This window comes from Podarcis pityusensis, assembly GCF_964106645.2.
Source record: "Podarcis pityusensis genome assembly, chromosome: 15".
Classification (NCBI taxonomy): domain Eukaryota; kingdom Metazoa; phylum Chordata; class Lepidosauria; order Squamata; family Lacertidae; genus Podarcis; species Podarcis pityusensis.
The window spans coordinates 11,633,918-11,655,066 of NC_138040.1; the positions used below are offsets into that span (position 1 = coordinate 11,633,918).

At 45.9% G+C, this 21,149-nt stretch overlaps 1 protein-coding gene across 4 annotated transcripts in view; it reads right to left on the reverse strand.

Moving 5' to 3' along the window:
* The window catches only part of CLIP2 (CAP-Gly domain containing linker protein 2), an 88,541-nt gene that overhangs the window by 33,186 nt on the left and 34,206 nt on the right, over nucleotides 1–21,149 (reverse strand). For all 4 annotated transcript variants that reach the window (XR_013979834.1, XM_080982841.1, XM_080982843.1 and 1 more), the window contains exons 3-4: nucleotides 16,700–17,253; nucleotides 1,804–1,928 (exon numbers count right to left, since the gene is read on the reverse strand). Coding sequence is in view for 3 of the 4 variants with exons in the window: in XM_080982841.1 (XP_080838967.1) it covers nucleotides 1,804–1,928; nucleotides 16,700–17,253 (679 nt within the window). In the remaining variant the exon portion in view is untranslated. The remainder of the gene's footprint in view (nucleotides 1–1,803; nucleotides 1,929–16,699; nucleotides 17,254–21,149) is intronic.

Here is a 21,149-nt window from a genome sequence, read left to right on the forward strand (position 1 = left end):
TTACAGTATAAAAAGCAAAACATCCTATAATAAAAATAAGAACAAAAACAAACCAAGAATCCCCCTTCCCTCAACACATTTAAAAGGGCATCGGATGTCAATCAGCCAAAGGCCTGGCTGAAGAGGAACGCTTTCGCATGGTGCCTAAAATATGAAGGCACCAGGCGAACTTCTCTGCAGAGAGCATTCCACAAACAGGGAGCCACAACAGAGAAGGCCTGTTCTCGTGTTGCCACCCTCTCGTGGAAGAGGCACACGAAGAAGGGCCTCAAAGGTTTGCTGTTTTTGTGTTTTCAATTATCTGTTGTGCACGTTGCCTTGAGATAGTTGTTCAGAAGGCAATTAATAACTTGATGGTGATGGTGATGATAATAATAATAAAAGACTTTCAACAATGGCTAGGAAAAATGAGAAGTCTACAACCTCAAAAAAGACGCAACACCCAAGGAAAGGGGGAATGGGAGAGGAAGAGGAAGAGGAAGAGGAAGAGGGGGAAACCTTGCTCAGGTGCCAGTTCTTAAAACTCTCCTCATAATACATAGCCCTGTTTATACAGATCCCGGCTGCCTAGGAAAACAAGCCCACCCAAGAAAAATGATACACACCACCAAAAAAATATCAGATGTGGCAGCAGAGCAGATGACAGCATCTGGGCCAAGAGGGCAGGGCTATCCCTTTTCTCAGGCAGCTCAGCTGACTAAATAAGCTGTTAGTGATGTATCACTGAAAAGGCAAGTGAAGATCTCTACAGGCACGCCAAACATCTCACCCAGATGTGAGCAGCTGTTCCAGAGCGCCGCCTCAAAATCTGCACAAAAGCAGCTGGCAGCTGCCCCAAATTCTCTGCCTGTGGGAGGCAGAGCTGGGGAATTGCAGAGCTGAGGGCTAAATGGGTGTTCCAAATCCTTTGCAAGCAGCTGTTTATGGCTGCCATTTCCAAGCAACTTTGGATGCCTCTCAGCTAAAGCATCTCCTTCGGCTGGTTGCCAGGGAGACGGATCCGCAGAGGTGTCAGAAGATCAGGAAACTTCCAGGCATCTCTGTTTGCCCTGGGCCTCTCCCCATAAGTGTCCGGTCTGAGAGTGGCTTGATACACCTGATTCTCGACTGAGGTGGTCCAGGCTACACCACTTCATGAAACCTTTGGCACATAGAAACCTAGACCATCATGGTAGGTCAGAAGTGCGCAGGATGTTTTTAATTCACTTCTCTATCCCCTTGGTTGTAATATATGCATGTGGGGTTTATTGTCTGTTTGGTTGTAAGTCACTTTAGGTTGCCCTGGGTGATTTAAGTGACTAACAAATTCAGCAAATAATAATTTATACGTGAGAAGGATTTCTAAAATGTGTATCTGTTAGTTTGCAGAAACATTCCGGGCTTATCCTCACTTACCTTTCTTCTGCTTTTTCCAGGCACAATTTGCACTTAAAAGCTCTGTGTCCAAGCACATACCATATTTTTCCATGTATAAGACGCCTCCATGTATAAGGCGACCCCTGTTTTTTGAGTGCAAAATTAATAAATAAACAATTGCAACATTCCGTGTATAAGATGACCCCCAATTTTAAACTTTAAAAATTTGGGGGGGAAATATAGTCTTATACACGGAAAAATACAGTACTTTTTTGCTCTGAAGTTTTCCCTGCGAAAACCCAGAGCAGACGGCGATCACCGGGAAACGTGGATTGACATTGGCTCTGATTGGGCACTAAGGAGCGGGTTTTCACAGGAAAAGCTCCGGGGCAAAAGAACAACCCTGGACACACGGACACTGCTCACCCAGGCTGTGGCGCCCCCTACCTTGTTCCGGCAACAGCTCCATCGTTCTTCCCCAAAGGTTCGTCCAGCTCCACTCCACACCACTCCCCTTTGGCAAAATCCGTCTCCCCCACATATCGCACAACGCCAGTTTTTGTTCCGCCAACCTGAAAAATCATATGGGGGGGGGGGGAGAGGAACCAAACAAAACATTTTACAAAGTTTTTTTTTAAAGACATAAACATACAGAAAGGAAAAAAAAGATTAAGATAGAATCAAAGGTAACTTGGGGTCAGAATAAGAAGCTTGACACAACTCCAAAGCAATTCTGAGATGCTTCACTGATTTTGACACTAATTTGGTTGGTTTTCAAATTGCAAAAAAACAAACAAAAACAAATCAACTCTGGCAGAATATTAGCCCTGGCCGCTGTTACCAGAGAACGAGAGGGAAACAGAACTTTGCAGTTTATGGTATCTAATTTCACTTTTGCATTTGCTCACGTTAACATAATATTCTAACAGATTGGTCAAGATAATCACATCTAACAAAGTGTGTCGTTTTCCTCTCCGTTGATTTTCGACTTTACAATATATAGGCACCACCCAAAAAGATCATGAGACAATGATACCTGAACCACGTTGGGAGATGAAAGTGTTTTATCTGAGCTTTTTTAAAAAAGTTATGAGATCTAAGGAATCGAGCATTCATCCCAATTTGCTCACATAAAGCTTATGAGGATATTAGACAAGCGCTAGGTATACCTCAGCAGCTTCAAATTCAGTAAAGTTGTTTCTCACACCACCCCAGATGCATTTCAAGTTGCATTTTCACATTGCTGTACAAGGCAGGGAGGGGATTTCTTCACCTGGTGAGCATTACTGACTTGTTCCCCCGTCTGCAATTCCTGTCTCCAAATCTCATCTGGGCATGTGCAACTGTTGTCTCAATTGTCCACACCTCAGCTTAACTGCAAGGGATGCGGGTGGCGCTGTGGGTTAAACCACAGAGCGTAGGACTTGCCGATCAGAAGGTCGGCGGTTCGAATCCCCGTGACGGGGTGCGCTCCCATTGCTCGGTCCCAGCTCCTGCCAACCTAGCAGTTCGAAAGCACGTCAAAGTGCAAGTAGATAAATAGGTACCGCTCTGGCGGAAAGGTAAACAGCGTTTCCGTGTGCTGCTCTGGTTCGCCAGAAGCTGCTTAGTCATGCTGGCCACATCACCTGGAAGCTATACGCCGGCTCCCTCGGCCAGTAAAGCGAGATGAGCGCTGCAACCCCAGAGTCGGTTAACCGCAGCTTCTGTTTTTAATCAGATGGAAGCTGGATCGAAGGAAAACGCATCATAGAGGGGCATTTCTCCAGAAACTGCAGGATGAATTTGGATCATGGCTAACATCATGTCCGCTTGGCTTCAAACACCGGTGGAGGGAATGCGCTGGAGTAAAAAGCCATGTGTGCACAGCTGGTGTCTTTATGGAACGTTCGTTTCGATTGCTTGTGGGCAAGTTATACGTCTTCCCATTAATCGTTCGTTCATTCTACATTTTTCAGTGTATTTCTCCATCACTTTCCTAACTGCAAAAGTCATGCAGAATAATAGGAACTGGAGTTTGTTAAAGGGTTTGGGAACTGTAGTGCTGTGAGGTCAGCGCTCTTAACAAACTCCAGTCCCCAGGATTCTCTGGGGGAAGTCGTGACTATTAAAGTGGTACAAGCACTTTGAATGTATGGTGTGGATTTGACCTCAGGCATCAGATTCCGGGGGGCAGTGGGTTCCCCACTGGCCCATCTGTTGGTGGACAGGGCTACACTATCAGTCCTGGACTCTCTAAAGTAGGCTGCGGCCTGACTATCAGGCTACGCACGCACTCTACTTTTAAAGCACATTCAAAACACACAAACCCTCACAGAACTCTGGGAACTGAAGATTATGGGTTACTGCAAATGGTGACTCTGTGAGGGGTCTACAGTGCTCTTAATTCTTTGAGGGGGGGAATGTGCTTCCATTGTGCTTTCAAGTTGTAATGTGTATGTAGCCTGAGTGTGAAAAGCAGCTTTATGAGAAACATAGGAAAGCTGAGTTTTTTGCTACTCCATCTTCCAGCACAACCATCAAATTGATTTAGTTTAAAAAACAAACAAACAAACAAATCTATCCAAGTACATTTCAAAACTCCATGTTTATTATTGATGGGGTTTTTAAATTGTCCCACTGCTCAGCAATATATATATACAGCGGTACCTCGGGTTACAAACACCTCGGGTTACAGACTCCGCTAACCCAGAAATAGTACCTCGGGTTAAGAACTTTACCTCAGGATGAGAACAGAAATTGTGTGCCGGTGGCGAAGCGGCAGCAGGAGGCCCCATTAGCTAAAGTGGTACCTCAGGTTAAGAACAGACCTCCGGAATTGATGAAGTTCGTAACCAGAGACCTTCGACTCCCAAGGCGTTTGGGAGATGAGGTACGACTGTATATATATATATATATATATATATGGATCCCAGGGTGGCAGTTGCTCCCCTCAAGCTAGCAACCTAAAAAGGTATGGCAGGAAAGGAAAACTGATTGGGAGGGAGGAAGAAATAGGCAAGCTCAGATGCACGTTCTTAGTTGCAAGTTTCTCTAATGTCCATTTGGGATGTAAATGTTCCAGGAGGGGAGGTTAGTCTCTCAAGCTGCATTTATCTTCCACACAAGCAGCACAACAGACCTATCCAGAGTCACAGCTTCCCTGCCCTGCAGGCACTCTCAAGCAGACAGCTAAACCAATAATGATGGCTTTAGGCTACTAATCCCATGGCCCCACTAGAACCCGGCTGCAGATGCCATTTAGCCACAGGGTGCAAACCCAGGAATGAAAGCGTAGCAGCAAACACAGAAAAACAAACAGATGAACACCGTCTGACCAGTAAGCAGATTTATTCATCTCCATCATTTCTGCAAATGCTGTTCAAATAAATGCGTATGGGGATGGGCTCTGTGTTTGATTTAAAAGCCACTGACAAGTTTGATCCCTCTGCTAGTAGGACGGGCTCATTGAATGCAAGGTATTTGCTGACTGCAATGGGGTGGGAGAATCCTGTGTACGGAAGTTATGGCCTTCAAGTGAGGAGGTTTCATTTCAAGGGCAGAGAGACTGAGGGAGACACTTTCTCAAATGATTTGCAAGCTGCTAGACTATATTGCTAAGGTCCCGCTGTCTGAAGACAAACAAGTCTACCAAACTGCTGAAGCTAAGCAGGTCTCGGCCTGGACTGGGGAACCATCTGGGCACATGAGAAACAGTGTAGTGCAGTGGTTAAGTGTGTCAGACTAGGACAGGGGTCAGCAAACTTTTTCAGCAGGGGGCTGGTCCACTGTCCCTCAGACCTTGTGGGGGGGCGGACTATATTTTTTTTTGGGGGGGTGAACAAATTCCTATGCCCCACAAATAACCCAGAGATGCATTTTAAATAAAAGGACACATTCTACTCATGTAAAAACACGCTGATTCCCGGACCGTCCGCAGGCCGGATTTAGAAGGTGATTGAGCCGGATCTGGCCCCCGGGCCTTAGTTTGCCTACCCATAGACTAGGAATTAGGAGACCAGGGTTCAAGTCCCCACTCAGTCATGAGGCTCACCAGGTGACCCTGTGTCAGTCGTCACCACCACTCAGCCTAACCTACCTCACAGGGTTGTTGTAGGGCATTAAATGAGGAGGGGGAGAGGCCATGCGTGGGATACAAATGCAATAAATACAAAATAAAGTAGATGTCTGTCACCTGAGGGTTCCGTGATGAAAGGGAGGAAATAAGTGAAGATAAACATCTGAAAACAAGCCTTAAGACCTGCTGGTTACTAGCTACGACATGTTGGCTCAGGGCTCAGAAGAAACTATTTGACAGCTCGAACGCAGACAGGGGAGGAGTAAAAAACCTGAGTTTTGCAGCTGGCTAGAAGAAGTGGATCAGGATAGCGAGGGCGGATCGAAACACTGCACATTTAAATCAGGATGAATTCAGGCCAAATTGCTCACTGCCGTGTAACTGCCCCAGAAACAAATCAGAACGAATGCCCAGTGAAGAGCAGACTTGGTGTGAGGCTCCCGACTCAAAAGACAACAGCAACTCTCACTTGAAAGTAAAGGGAATGTCTTTATTCAGGTGAATAGTGCTACAGGCTCAGGACCCAGATGTCGAGACTCCAATGTACCACATGCAAGGCAAGAGGTTCATAACTGGGCGGAAGATGACCCAACAGTCGACACATCCCTCCCGCCAAGTGTTTAAAGATGAGGCAGGGTGAGCTCACTCACGAGACTCTCTCACCCTCTGCTGGATGGGCACATACACCTGGTGCCACCTTTGAAGGCAGTACCAGGTCCCAGGTAACAAGGCCGCATCCTGCCCACCTGCCTCCAGCTCTGATGCCACCTCCTCTAGCTCAGTCCCTCCCCCTGGCTGGTCAAAGATCTCCCTGCTCTGTGCTCCACAGGAGAAGCGAGCGAGCGGACTGGCAAATCTGTTTCCTCTTCTCTAGAGACAGAAAAGGAAAACCTCTCTCCTTCATCCCTGAGTGTCCACCTTCTGCAACTTCTCACTCCATCTGCTCCTCTTATACCTTCTCCCTCCTCCTCTTGTGTCTGAGGTCACCATGTCATGCCAGGTTCTTCTGGAGTCCAAGGGACCCATGACACTCAGGTTGCTTCCAGACCGCTGCCATTTTTGCCCAGGATTCAACCATGTTCCGGAAAATCCATGCTGCACAATTATAGTTGGCAGAGAGATCTATGCGCAAGAAACCTGCTTCATTCCTCAAAATTGGAAAGTGATGTGAAAATGCACTAGAAAGTATGGGGCAACACTTTTTTCAAGGCGAGGTATAAATCATACATTTGAAGCATTCCTCCACCCACAAAAAAAGGAGAATCAGAGGAATGGTAGTTTGTTAGGGTGCTGGGAATTGTAGGTCTAAGAGGGGTAAACTAACGTTCCCATGATTTTTTTAAAAGGGGAATGTGCTTTAAATGTATGGGGCCTACACCTCCTCGCAAACAAATCAGGATGAAAGCTCAGGATAAAGCCTACATCTTCTAATTTCCCTGGAAAAAAAGCAGGATGGATGCTTAATAAACAGACCACCTGGAAGTGGCCACAAACTAACCATCACATAAGCTGTTAAGGATGAATGCTCAACGAATAGGTTGTCTGGAGGTAGACCTGGAGCCTTTCAAACCCACCATCAGTTAGGATAACCACAGCTTAACTGATCATGGACACACAAGAGCCACTGTTTTCAAAGTAGATATTCTAAACCAGGAATCGGCAACCTCGGCCCTCCAGATGTTTTGGGACTACAACTCCCATCATCCCTAGCTAACAGGACCAGTGATCAGGGATGATGGGAATTGTAGTCCCAAAACATCTGGGGGGCTGAGGTTGCCTATGCCTGTTCTAAACACAGCCTGGCCAAGTTTTTTTCCTTCTAGAACTTAATTACATTCTGCAAAGCAGGGTGAAGCCTTCCCAAGATGTCAACACACAGAGAGAGAAAGAAAAAAGCCCACAGCTGAACGAGAGGCAGCACAGAAGAAAGGAATTCCAAGTGTGCCTCTTGAGCAGCAATGGGAAAATAATCCCTTTTGGAAGCCAAAGAGAGAAGGGAAACCTTGAATTACCGTGTCTCGTAATTGCAAGGCTGTCGCTGCTCCAAGACCGCCCACATTTTCCTCCCAGACATGAGCCACTTAGAAGTACACAAGCTGGGTGGGATGTACTGCAAGGACAGCATGCTGGGTATAGTAGATGCCCTGGTTCAGTGGCATAGCATCTTTGCATGCAAAAAGATCCCAGGTACATCAACGGGATCTCCAAGCAGGAAATGTCCCCTGCCTGAAATCCCGGACAGTCCCCGCCAGTCAGGGATAGTCGATCACAGACAGACCAATGGCCCAGCTTCCCACGGTTGCGCAAGGAAGTCAACTGGGGTGAAGGGAGTCAAACCTCCTAACCTATTTATAATAATAATAATAATAATAATAATAATAATAATAATAATTTATTATTTATACCCCACCCATCTGGCTGGGTTTCCCCAGCCACTCTGGGTGGCTTCCTTCCAACAAAACACTAAAATACAGTAACCTATTAAACATTAAAAGCTTCCCTAAACAGGGCTGCCTTCAGATGTCTTCTAAAAGTTTGGTAGTTATTTTTCTCTTTGACATCTGGTGGGAGGCCGTTCCACAGGGCGGGTGCCACTCCTGAGAGGGCCCTCTGCCTGGTTTTGGCATTGAGGCTCAGTCCTCGAGAACCAAGTGTCAGCGTTCCTCTGAGCACGTACAGAGAAGCCTCCTCTCACAGAGATGCTTCAACAACTGTTATAGTCTACGATTTAGGGCTCGCTCAGTTTCTGGCCCCAGCCCCTGGTAATTCAACCCCGTTTTTGCCTTTTGGAGATGCCTTGTCAACAATGTGTTGGTCGGAATTGCTGGCAGATTGTACGCTGTGGCTGGACTGTTGGTGGAGACAATGGGCAGCATGTAATTCTGGTGCCCAGAGACTACAGGGCTTGGTTCAAGGTTCTGGCATTAATTGACAAGGCCCTGAGCAACTTGGATCCAGTATGTCTTGGGCGTTGCCTGATCTTTGTACACCTGCCCCATCACTGAGGTCTTCAGGGGAGTAACTGTTAGTGGTTCCCCCATGGCTTGGATGCATGGCTCATTAGTTGGCCAGAGAGTGTGGTGTTCATAACGCCAAGTTTGCAGGTTCGATCCCAACATGCGACACAGTTGGAAGGAGGGATAGGAAAATCAGCACCCTTGGCACCCCAAAGCCTACGAAAGTGACTAACGTTGGCACAGGGAGGGGTTTGGCTGCCTGAGATGCAATACTTTCCTACGTCTCACAGACAATAGGCCTTCAGATGAACTATAATTAAACTCATTCTAAGGTCACCAAGAGTCTAATTTAGGAGTTCCTTTCTCCCTCTTGTGGTTGCCATTTTTGCTACAAACTCAACATTGGGGATTTCCTGAAGTTAAAATGTTGCAAAGGAAAAGAGATGCGTGTGGATACACATGACGTTGCTACAGCAAAGTACTGCCAAGAGAAGTCCACCCCAAATCTCTATAGACACGCAAGGGTCAGCAAACTTTTTCAGCAGGGGGCCAGTCCACTGTCCCTCAGACCTTGTGGGAGACTGGACTGTATTTTGGAAAAAAATAATGAATGAATTCCTATGCCCCACAAATAACCTAGAGATGCATTTTAAATAAAAGAAGAAGAAGAGTTTGGATTTGATATCCCGCCTTTCACTCCCCTTCAGGAGTCTCAAAGCGGCTCACATTCTCCTTTCCCTTCCTCCCCCACAACAAACACTCTGTGAGGTGAGTGGGGCTGAGAGACTTCAGAGAAGTGTGACTGGCCCAAGGTCACCCAGCAGCTGCATGTGGAGGAGCGGAGACGCGAACCCGGTTCCCCAGATTACGAGACTACCACTCTTAACCACTACACCACACTGGTGTAAAAACACAAGGCAGGCCCCACAAATAACCCAGAGATGCATTTTAAATAAAAGGACACATTCCACTCATGTAAAAACACACTGATTCCCGAACCGTCCGCGGGCTGGATTCAGAAGGTGATTGGGCCGGATCCGGCCCCCGGGCCTTAGTTTGCCCACCCATTCACCAGAGTCTGCAATTCAGGGGTCGCCACAGTGGTGCCAGGGGGCACACATTTTCCAGCAGGGTTGTTCCTAGGTGCCCTTCCTACCCCCTCACCCAAAATTAGGCTTGAAAATTAGGGTTGCGAGACCTCCAGGTCTAACGTGAAGTCTCCAGGTTTGTTTGGCCCCTTCCAGGGGGCAGGTGGGGGGCTGGAATCTCCCACCAGAGTGTCCCTGTTCAGGATTTGAGCCCGCTGCAAACATCTGGTGCAAGCCCAGAGAAAGAGACAAGGGCAGCCAGCTCTCTGAAAACTAAAGCCCAGAAAAAAGTGTTGTCGTCCCTGTCCCCCCCCCCCCCAGTTTGTAACCTTGGCTGTCATCTCCTTTTCCAGCTAAATACTAATGGCTCTGAAACACTATGCAGCATCGAAAGCCACAAGCATTGCCTCTGCAGTAGAGAGTGAATGCACTCAGCCCATCTGCAAGAGAAACCCCAAACCTGAACTCAGAGAGAGCCAAGAAGGCAATTATGAGCTCTCTCTCACACACACTTAATGGGGGGGAAACTCTATGCAAAGAGGCTTCTGAACAGTAGCCACAAAGAAAGATAAGAATCGCCAAAAAGCAAAGTAGTTTCCTTCTTCTCCAGCCCCAAATTAAAATAATTATTTTATAGCCAAATCCTCCCTCTGGCTCCTCAACAGCATGAACGATTGACTTACTGTATTTTTTGCTCTATAAGACTCACTTTTCCCCTCCTAAAATAAGGGGAAATGTGTGTGCGTCTTATGGAGCAAATGCAGGTTGCGCAGCTATCCCAAAAGCCAGAACAGCAAGAGGGATTGCTGCTTTCACTGCGCAGCGATCCCTCTTGCTGTTCTGGCTTCTGAGATTCAGAATATTTTTTTTCTTGTTTTCCTCCTCCAAAAACTAGGTGCGTCTTGTGGTCTGGTGCATCTTATAGAGCCAAAAATACGGTACATTTCTGTTGCACCAAGGAAATGGACATTGTTCTGCCTTCCTGTCTGTTTCACAAATATATGCATCTTTCTGCACACTTTCCCCTATGAGGAATGTTCCCTGTTAGATAGATAGCAACTGTGTGTGTGTCTAAAATCAATAAAAAGGCTCTGGTTGCCTCACCTCAAAAAGGACATGGAAGCATTGGAAAAACTTCAGAAAAGGCCAACCCAAATGATTGTGCATTTCCAGAGGTTGTACTAGAGGGGTCCCCATTCTAATTCTACGATTCTACTGGCTGTCTCTCTAATTTTGCATTACGCCACTCTCACCCCTAACAGACCCTCAAAAGCAGGTACTTTGTCCCCCAGGACTCTCTCAAATCTCAAAATGTGCCCTCCGGCCAGGAAAGGTTGGCAACAACTGGTTGTAAGGTCTGTAGGAGAGGGATCTATCTCCTTTTGTGCTCTGCAAACATGTTCATGCACACTGGTTAGAGTTATATAAAATTAAAATTAAATATTTGATGGCACACAGAGTTTTTGGTTTGTTTGTTTTTGAAGTCTGGGTTCTTTTTAAAAACTACTCTAGAGAAAAGGCCCTCTTTTGCTATATCCATCCCCAGCAGAAAGCCCGGAAGACAGACATGTGGCCTAAATAAAGACTGGCGCAGGGGGGAGACAGTCGTAACATTTGAACTTCCCCTGCAGTTTTCAAATTGTGTCTCCAGAAACATTCTTTCCCTCGCCTGTTTCCAATTTACTGCAATCCCTTTCCCTTCCACCCTCCCTGCTCTCAACTCCAGAGCAAAAGAGGTCTCTTGTTCTCTCGGGGCTGGTTCAGATTGAGATCCATTCTTGCATTTTTAATCTTGTATTACCTATTTGTTCATTTATTACATTTGCATCCCATTCTTCCTCCCAAAGTCGCCCAAGGCACCAAACATCAGAAAAGTAAAACGGTAGGGTTTGCCAGTTCAGAAGCACCCCAGACCCTCAGATTTCAAAGCCCAAACCTGAGACCTGGGGGGCAGGGGGGGCGGTCCTTGGTGATGTCACATACCTGCCACCATGTTGAATCCCAAAACCGGGATGTTCATTTCCCAGCTGTGCTACCATGTGAGTCATGTGACCCGCACGAGATCTCAGCCCTCCCCCAAAAGCACTTTTTCAGGGTGAGTTCTCAGTGTGAAATCATTACGCCCAAAATGGCCGCCGTGCTCTCGCACAAAAAATGGGATGTCTCGGTTTTTCCGGGACACTTGCGGGGTATGATGTCACAGGGGGGAGCCTAGAGAAGGAAGTTGATTGGAAGAGGGGCATAGATGAGGGTAGGCACAAAAGCCTAAACATGTCTGTGCTATGATTTGCAGCTAGCTCCTGTCAGACTGAAGCTTTTACGTTGCATGTACAATCTTCTCTCTCTATATATATAAATATATATAATTTAAGGCCCTCTCACCCATCTGAAGATGCAAGCCCCACCCACCTGCCAGAGACCAGGCAAACCCAGAGACTTCGGGTTAAACCTATGCTCCAAAGCAGTAGAATTTAAACGAGAGAGAAAAACCCTGTTTGAGACATTTAGAAAACATCTCAAAATATTCAGAGCAGTGGCTCCCAAACTCCTCTCTCCCCCACAGACCACTTTAAAATTCCTGATTTTCCTGGCGGACGACATAATGATTTTTCTGCCTGTTGCGGCAACTGAAATGCACTGTGTTAGATGCCATAAGATTTTTAATTCTGTTTCCATTGTTGCTTTTATTTCTTACACGGTACTTTACCATATTGCAATAGAAATTAAAATGGCAATACGCTATAAGAAATAAAAGAAGGAAAATGCAGTTTAAAACCATATTTAATGAAGACCTCCTGAACGCAAACTCATTCCACAGACCACAAAGGGAACCCCCGATTCAGAACATCTCAAAATATTTAAAAGCAATCGCATAGCCACACAGTTATTAATTTCCCTGTTGCTATGGATTGCTATCAGGTTCAGCAACTTCCATTTACAGCAAAGTTTATAAGCTAGGCAATGACATCCCTCTGCCACCAGCATTTGGTATTCACAGATACACTGCGTCCAGATATGGAGGTTCTACTTGGCAATGACAGCTGATAGGAGGGGCTGTGGATAAGTCAGCCTCCCCCAACCTGGTGCCCTCCAGAGATTGTGGACCATCAATCCCTGCCAGAACAGCCAGTGAGTGTCTGGGTGTGCATTGTGGTCCAAAATAACTCAAAGGCACCTGGCTAGGATACATGAAGCTCATGGAAGTTGTGTTTTTTTAAAAAACAAAAACAAAAAACCAATACTTATGAAGTAGCATGCTCCACATCTTCTGTTCCCTTGGCAGACAAATATAGGATTATTCTTATTTTTTATTTTACAGTGGTACCTCAGGTTACAAACACTTCAGGTTACAGACTCTGCTAACCCAGAAATAGTACCTCGGGTTAAGAACTTTGCTTCAGGATGAGAACAGAAATCACGCGGCGGTGGTGGCATGACAGGAGTGGGAGGCCAAATTAGCTAAAGTGGTACCTCAGGTTAAGAACAGTTTCAGGTTAAGAACAGACCTCCAGAACGAATGAAGTTCTTAACCCGAGGTACCACTGTATTTTTATTAGATTTTTATACTGCCCTTCATCAAAAACATCTCAGGCAGGTTCACAAGATAAAATACAAAGTAAACGCACAAATAAATAGTTTAAAAAGAAGCGACCAAACAACAACCCTTCTTCCTACAAACACATTTAAAAGGCTGTAGCATATTAATCAGCCCAAGGCCTGGTTGAAGAGGAACATTTTTGCCTGGCGCCTAAAGGTGCATAAGGAAGGCACCAGGCGAACCTCCCTGGGGAGAGCATTCCACAGATGGGGAGCCACTGCAGAAAAGGCTCTTGCTGTCTTCTGGACTTCTTATAGAAGCGGCGGCAAAGAAGAGGCTCAGATCATAGGGTCTGGGTCGGTTTATATGGGGGGGAGACATTCCTTGGGGTTATTGTGGTCCTGTGCCATAAATAAGGTCCTGGCCTTTTAAGTATGCTACTGGACAGAGCCGAAACATCCAGCAGCCACATTCGAGAGAAATCTTCTGCACTATGTATATGGCATGAAGCCCAGTGGCACTTCACCGTCGAATGAGCTGCTGTTTTCGTTCCTCTGCAGAACGCAGAGCAAAGGCGCAGCAGCAGCTCCTCCCAGCCCGTCCTATCCAACCTCCCCAAAAAGGTTACGGTCTGCTCCCGTCTTTCCCAGTGCCCCATGAGCATCACTCCGGATCAACCTCCCCCAGCCGTGACTCTTTGGATGGAGCAAGAGAGGGACCCAGGCATTCCACACAACCAAGGTCTGTGTCTGGAGGCAATTCTGGTGAGACGGATAAAAACTTTTCTCTGTCCATTTTCTCCACACCCCACATAATTTCCGCTTTTCTCCCAAATGCTACAAACAGGGCCCAGTTTAGGTTTGATGAGGCCCTAAGCTCCTGAAGGTAATGGGGCCCTTTATATGTCCAGCTGTCCTTTGTCAACAATTTGTCACTGTTTTTTGTGTTGAATATATGCTATACGGTAATCTATGGACCTAATAGGTATCTAAAGCCATTTGTACATGTTGCCATGCAACCAGTCCATGCAGAATGTAGGCACCCTATATATTGAAATGAGCAAACCAGTGATATTTTAGGGAGAAGACTAGCAGGCGGGGCCAATTACTTACACCATAGGAGCCTACACAACACAAAACCCTGTTGCTGTATGTAGGTTTTATTTTATTTGTTTTTTATCTTATATTTTGGAAATGTACATCCAGTTGTTGTTTTTTCCTTTAATTTTTTTGTGGCCCCCACGAGAGTGGGGCCCGAAGCTATAGCTTGTTTAGCTTATACGTAAATCCGGCATTGGCTACAACCTTTCAACGTTGTTGCTCCACCCCCCTGACTACTCTGGCTGTCTTTTCTGATTCTTCCCCACCTCCTCGATATCCATCTTGAAGTGAGGCAACCAGAGCTGTACACTTGGGCTTGCGTGACAATTGCCTCTTTGGCTTCGAAAAGGCTAGCACCCTCCCCCTGAAGACTGGAGTTCGTAAGCATTAAGTTTTGTCTCACTGGCCCTCATCCAGCCAGCTCCTGATTCCAAGCAACAACTGAGGAATTCCAGCACCGCACTGGGATTTGAGGAGGAGGAAGACGAGAACGGCAGGCGGGTTGTCACCAGCATACTAATGACATGGAACACCAAATCGACTGACTAGACACTCACCTGCCAGTGGTTTCTAAATGTCCACATAAAAGCATGGTGCAGTGGTTCTAGGGCTGGGCAATATCTGATTTTCAACAGCGTGATATATCACCAGCTAAACATCACGATATACCGATATATCACGATGTCTGAAAGAAATATGGAGCTATGTAGAGGCATCGGGTGGCTTCAAAGTTTTCCCCACATTGTGATTTTTTCATAACACACACACACACACACGATTCATGATATATTGCCAGGTCAAAAATCATGAAACCAATATCACGATACAGACTTCAAACCGGTTTTGGATAATATATCGATATACAGTGGTCCTTCGGTTTTCGAACATCTCTGTTGACGAACGTTTCGGTTTTCGAATGCAGTAAACCCAGAAGTAAATGGTTCCATTTTCGAACACATCTCGGAAGTCAAACAGCTTCCGCTGAGTGTACAGTGGTACCTCGGGTTAAGTACTTAATTCGTTCCAGAGGTCCGTACTTAACCTGAAACTGTTAACCTGAAGCACCACTTTAGCTAATGGGGCCTCCTGCAGCTACCATGCCGCCGGAGCACGATTTCTGTTCTCATCCTGAAGCAAAGTTTTTAACCTGAAGCACTATTTCTGGGTTAGCGGAGTCTGTAACCTGAAGCGTATGTAACCTGAAGTGTATGTAACCTGAGGTACCACTGTATATATGTTATTTTTCTCCATTTTCTTTATTAAATTTTCAGACCGTCCTTTGCACCTTGGGTTTCGGAACTCGAACGATCTTCCGGAATGGATTATGTTCGAAAACCGAGGTACCACTGTTATCACCCAGCCCTAAGCACTTCACAAACCATGGGCCTCTTGAATATTGCTGCAAGTCTCAGTGGCTGCCCCCTTGCCCTGCAAGAAACCAAAGGGCCTAACTTTTAAATGGTTAAAGCCTCAGTTTGGAATGATCTAATGACTAGAAACAAATGAATCAATTTGATCCAATCACAAACCAATGTGCATAAGACAGTGATATTGCAGGATCAGCAGCAGGTACCTTCAGATCCTGACGACACAGGAAAGTTGCACCCGCAGAACTTCCATGATGGAAGGTTTTCCACCTTGCATGCTGCCAGGTTCTTTATTCTCCCAAACAGTCCCTGGTGCTGTTTGAAGCCCACATAACAGCAAAGTCCCATTTTAGAAATGATAAGTTATCTGTTCTCTGATGAACGCACTCGTTTGACCGAAAGAGATGTTTCCACTATGCCTTGGCAGCTTTGAGTCTCTCAGTAAAAATGAAAGAACTGTTTCAGATTTCACCACTGGTTGCCACAGTGATGATTTTAAATTCGAAAAACTCATTGCTATACTTGGCTATTAGTGAAAAGGATCACCTCAGCTCACACGTACCCACTCAATCACTTCAGTTTGTGGAATGGGCAGGTTTATGAGTGCCATATAATGTTCATTCCACACTTGGAAAGAATTAATCTTTCTTTGTGGAACTGTTGGAACTCCCTGCCCATTGTAGGCAAATTCACTGCATTGTTTGTGGTGCCTACTAAAAAACCGAATTCTCCAGGCAAGCCTACACAGACATGTTATTTTAAAGCAAATGTTTATTTTAAAACAGCTGATTATATTTATATCTGGATAAACTTTACGCCAACATCTTTTCAACATGTGATTTTATCAGTATACTTTTACATTTTGTTAAAACCGTTTAGAGGTTTTTGCTGAGCAAGCAGCTACATTTAAAAAATCGGTTTTAAATCTAAGATTTCTTCTTACTATTATTATTCTGAAATACAAAGTTTGGGAGCTTATATTTCTGAAATCTCTTCTCCACCCCACCCCCACTTGTTGGAAAGCTGCAATGGCCACTAAACAATCATTCCTTGCGGCCAACAACAGTAAATGGCCAATTTATTTACTGTTATTAAATAAATAATAATACTTTTTAAAATGTATTAATACGACATTTTCCATCATCTGTTTGGGAGTCACTCGATTTGTCACAATTTCGGAATTCTGAGGCAATATTTCAACCTCTCCGAAAAGCTGGGCGGAAAGAAAAGACTCACCAGGACGCGGTCTCCAAGCCGGAAGTCTTTGTCCCCTTTCTTCACTGACCCGCTGTCTGAGAGGTTTGACCCGGACTCGTTCCCCGTTTTCATTGTGCTGTTGAGGACGCTTTCCCTGAGAGGGATGATGCGCGTGGAGAGAGGAGGGGTGGACGTCCCTGAGTGAAGGGACAAGTTCTGAGCCGTCAGCGACTCCACGGAATGCGCGTCGCTTCCGGAACCTTCCGCGGTGGGCTGGCGGGTCAGCTTGGAAGGCCTCGTGAAGATCCCCTGCAGGGGCTGGCACTCAAAGTAGCGGACCCCACCCACTGAGCCATCGTTCTTCCCCACCGGGTCATCCAGCACGACGCCCGCCCATTGTCCAGGCGCAAACTGAGTCTCCCCCAGGTATTGTACCACGCCTGGCTTCACTCCGTTCACCCAGACACGTTCTCCCACCACGAAGTCCCCCAGGAAGTCATCGCCCACCTCGGTGACTTTGGACCCTGCAGGCTTCTCGGGGGCAGCTGTGGAAGAAGAAGAAGAAGCGGAGGTCTGCTTATGCAGAGGCGACCCTGTAAAATAAAATAAAGGGACATGAAAACAAAGCCTTCAAGCAAGGAAGGCCCTATTAATGCCTGCCCTGGAGATGAGAAGATCAAGAGGGGGCATTTATTTTAATTGTTTCACACCATTGCAGAAGAAGAAGAGGTCCCAAGCATCATTTATGTACCGTGCCATATTAGAAGCAAAAAAACTTGTTTTGATGAATTGGAAGAGCCGCAAAAAAGGAAGGCACTTTCTATCATATGTGGTGGTATGTAAAAGAACAAAAATGACTTATAACGAATTGAAGAAAATGCTTTAAGATAACCTTTAGGGATTGTGAATATAGAGATTCTGAAGGACCTTTAAAATTTGCTATTGTATGCCTCAACTGCAGCCAGAATGGCGCTTGCCCACAGGTGGGAAGAAGATGCTATGCCAACAAAGGAAAAGTGGTTGATTAAATTGATGGATTCTGCTGAAATGTCAAAACAGACAGGTGTAATAAGAAACCAAGAGAAAAAGAAATTTATTACAGAATGGGGAAAAATTGAAGAATATCTGAAAAGTTCTGGCATGCAAATAAGTTCCTTAGTAGGATTAACTTAAATCAAGCAGTTAAAAATATTACTAAGATAAAATAATAACTTAAAAATGGAGTAAAGTGGAATATGCAGTGTTAAAAATCTAAAGTGGAAAAGGAACCACAAAAGGGGGGGGAGGGAAGTCAAATATGTAACTGTTTTCGAAATATGTGTTTGCAAGGTGTGTATTTGGAATCTTGTGAATAATGAAAAATAATTTTTTTTAAAAAGGGGGGAGGGGAGAGAAGGGATGGGAAGCAAACTTGGGTACCAATTCTTAAATTCAAATGCCTGAAGAGTTGCGACACCGGATACTGGAGAAGACTTGTTCCCTGTTGCTGCTGTACCCAACAGGTGGAAACAGCGGGGAAGAAGATTAGGGGGAAGAATTCCTATCAGTAAAAGCCGTTCAGCTGCCTCAGGAGGTGATGGGCTCTCCTTCGACCGGGCTATTTAGGAAGAGGCTGGGCAGCCATCTGTTGGGGATGCTGTTGCCGCATCCTGCACTGAGCAGCGGGTCAGACTACATGACCCCCGGAGGGCCCTTCCAACTCTCTGATCCAATTATTCTAGCTCATGCTCTGCCGCTCCCCATTTCCTACGGCTCTGTAAAGGAGTTTAAACGGGCCTGACAGATTCCCCCTTCCAACTCCCAAGGCGGCCAACACGCCAGCAGCAGTGCCTGGGGATCAAAATGGGAAAGAAAGAAAGGTGTTATGCTTCAGCTGGTGCCAGGCATCCTTCACGAGGTTTCTGCACTTATGAGCATTAGGTTTTAAAGCACAGGTGACCTTCAAATTTACAGGTATGCAACGGGAGGCCTGTGGCCAAAAGAATCTGGCCTGCAGGCAAAAGTGGCAGCGGAAAAATCCTCAACCATTTGGGGAAGGAGGTGTGACAAGAACAGGGCAGCTTTAACTCCCCTCCCCACCCCACCAACATTTCCCATCGGCGTCCGAATCTCGCGTTTAATCCTGTTATGCCTGTGTGACGGGTCTGTGCCAAGACGGCCAGCTGTCAGGCAGTGCAGAATGGGCCACGTAGCAGCCCAGTTTCCATGGTTATCTGGTAGAGATGGAGGGAGGGGGATGAAGCCCAGATTCTAAACACCACAAATATCAGACTTTCTCCAAAACCCACATTTTGGGAGGGGGCGTGTGTGAAGAGCCCAAAGGCGTACTTTACAAGGTGGGGGGGGGGGCAAGGGCAAATAGTCTAAAGATCCCCTTCTTTCAATTTAAATAAAAAGTACACTTCTACCATTTGGCTTAAGTGGGTGTCGCCCAATCTTTATGATCCACTGTTTTTATATGGTGACTTTTTAATGTTTAATGTTTTATTGTGTTTTTATATTTGTTGGAAGCTGCCCAGAGTGGCTGGGGCAACCCGGTCAGATGAGCGGAGTACTAATAATAATGATGATGATGATGATGATGATGATGAAGAAGAAGAAGAAGAAGAAGAAGCAGCTGAGATACGGAGCAAAATGTGCAGGAAGAAGAAGAAGAAGAAGAAGAAGCAGCAGCAGCTGAGATACGCAGCAAAATGTGCAGGAAGTATTATTGCCACCATGAATTCATTCACCCTCTTCTACACAATCAAGGCGATGTAGAACAAAAACAGCAAAATCTGTTAAACACACACAAATAACCCATACATTTTAAAGAATACAAAACAGACACGCATGCAGAAGAACCATTTGCCCATTCATTTTGCAAGAAACTCGTATATTGGCTGATTTGTGAGTATTTGCTCCCCATCCACCCCGGAAAAATTCCCGCAGGTGCCCATGCAAAGCCTATGAGCATCTCCCCAGTCAGGGACCATAATTTAGTTTTCATGCCCACAGCCCCCCGGGTTCAAGCCAAGGTGCCTCCAGGTAAATTTGTCCGCAGGGAACAGGAGAGGCCTCTCCTTCAGACCCTGGAGAACGCTTTAGTTTAACTCAGACCCTTGGGTTCATCCACCTTAGCGCTGTCCACACTGAATTGCAGGTCTCCAGGAATTTCGCCTCTCCCAGCCTTACCTGGAGAGATGCTGGGGACTGAAACTGTGGCCTTCCGCATGGGGTCAGCCTGGATAGCTCAGTTGGTTAAAGCGTGGTGCTGATAATGGCAAGGTTGCAGGTTCGATCCTCATATGGGGACAACTGCATATTCCTGCATTGCGGGGAGTACTAAGAGATTGGGTGGCCTCTGAAATCATCCTCTTCCAAAGTAGCAATTTAAACGGAGGAAATCTGACAAACAATTGTTTTTATCCCTTTTTTGGTGGAACCCCCCACTTCCGCGTCTCCTCCTCGTCTTCCTCTCACCTTTCCCCAGAATTTAGATTGTAAGCTCCTGGGGGCAGAGACCTCTCCCCTTGTACTCTATAAAGCACTGTCCCGCTGCAGGGAAGCCTTACGACTAGGATAATCAGAGGGTGTTTTAAAGAAACAAGCAGCCAGTACAAAGATGGAGGTGGAGATGAAAGGAGGAGAATAACCATCAGCTGCTCACCCTGAGGAATAAAATATATGGCTTTGTGATGCCTTGAGAAGCGGCCCCGTCCATTAGCGCTCGTTCGTGGGACCAGCCTCCAGGCTTAGTGCCTCATTGTTTAGGCACAAAATTATCTTCAGGCTTAGTGCACAAAATTATCTTCGCTCCTGAAGGTCACGTGGGGTGAGCTGTCTTAGCGGCCACCCGCCCGGGCCTCACACTCTGCAATCAGAAGCTGGAGTTGGGCCTGTACAAAATCCAGCCATAAATGTGCGGGATGTTAATATTTAAAGAGTTATCGGCTCTGTGGTGCCCAAAACAAAAATCACAAGCAAGTGAGATGGCTCAGTTGGTGAGGATTAGATTTTCAATCTCAACGTCATGGGTTCGAGTCCTGCATTGCAGGGGGTTGGAGTAGATGACCCTCGGGGTCCCTTCCAGCTGTACAATTCTGTGATTCTATTATGTGATCCAGCGGGATCTTCTTGCATTGATATATAACAAGCATCCTTCTCAGGCCCAGACTTCTCATCTATCCGTCCCGTAAACTAAAAACCCCTCTCCAAATGTTGGTAACTTCATAGACTCTCTTTCCAAATGTTCCAAATTTTTTAAAAAAGGCATCCCAGCCTTAGGAATCCCCGCCACAATCTAAATGAGTAGCCCAACCCAATTTGCTGCCAAAAAGCTTCAGCGAGGAAGGGTATTGCAACCCCCCCCCCCCAAAAAATAGCAATTAAAAGCAACTCATAAAAACCACACTTTTTCTAAAGAAAAAAATATAGCTAATCAAACAAACTGATTTTGCGATTGTTGCTTCTAGAAGATACGCTGGTATCTATTATTATTGCACAGTGA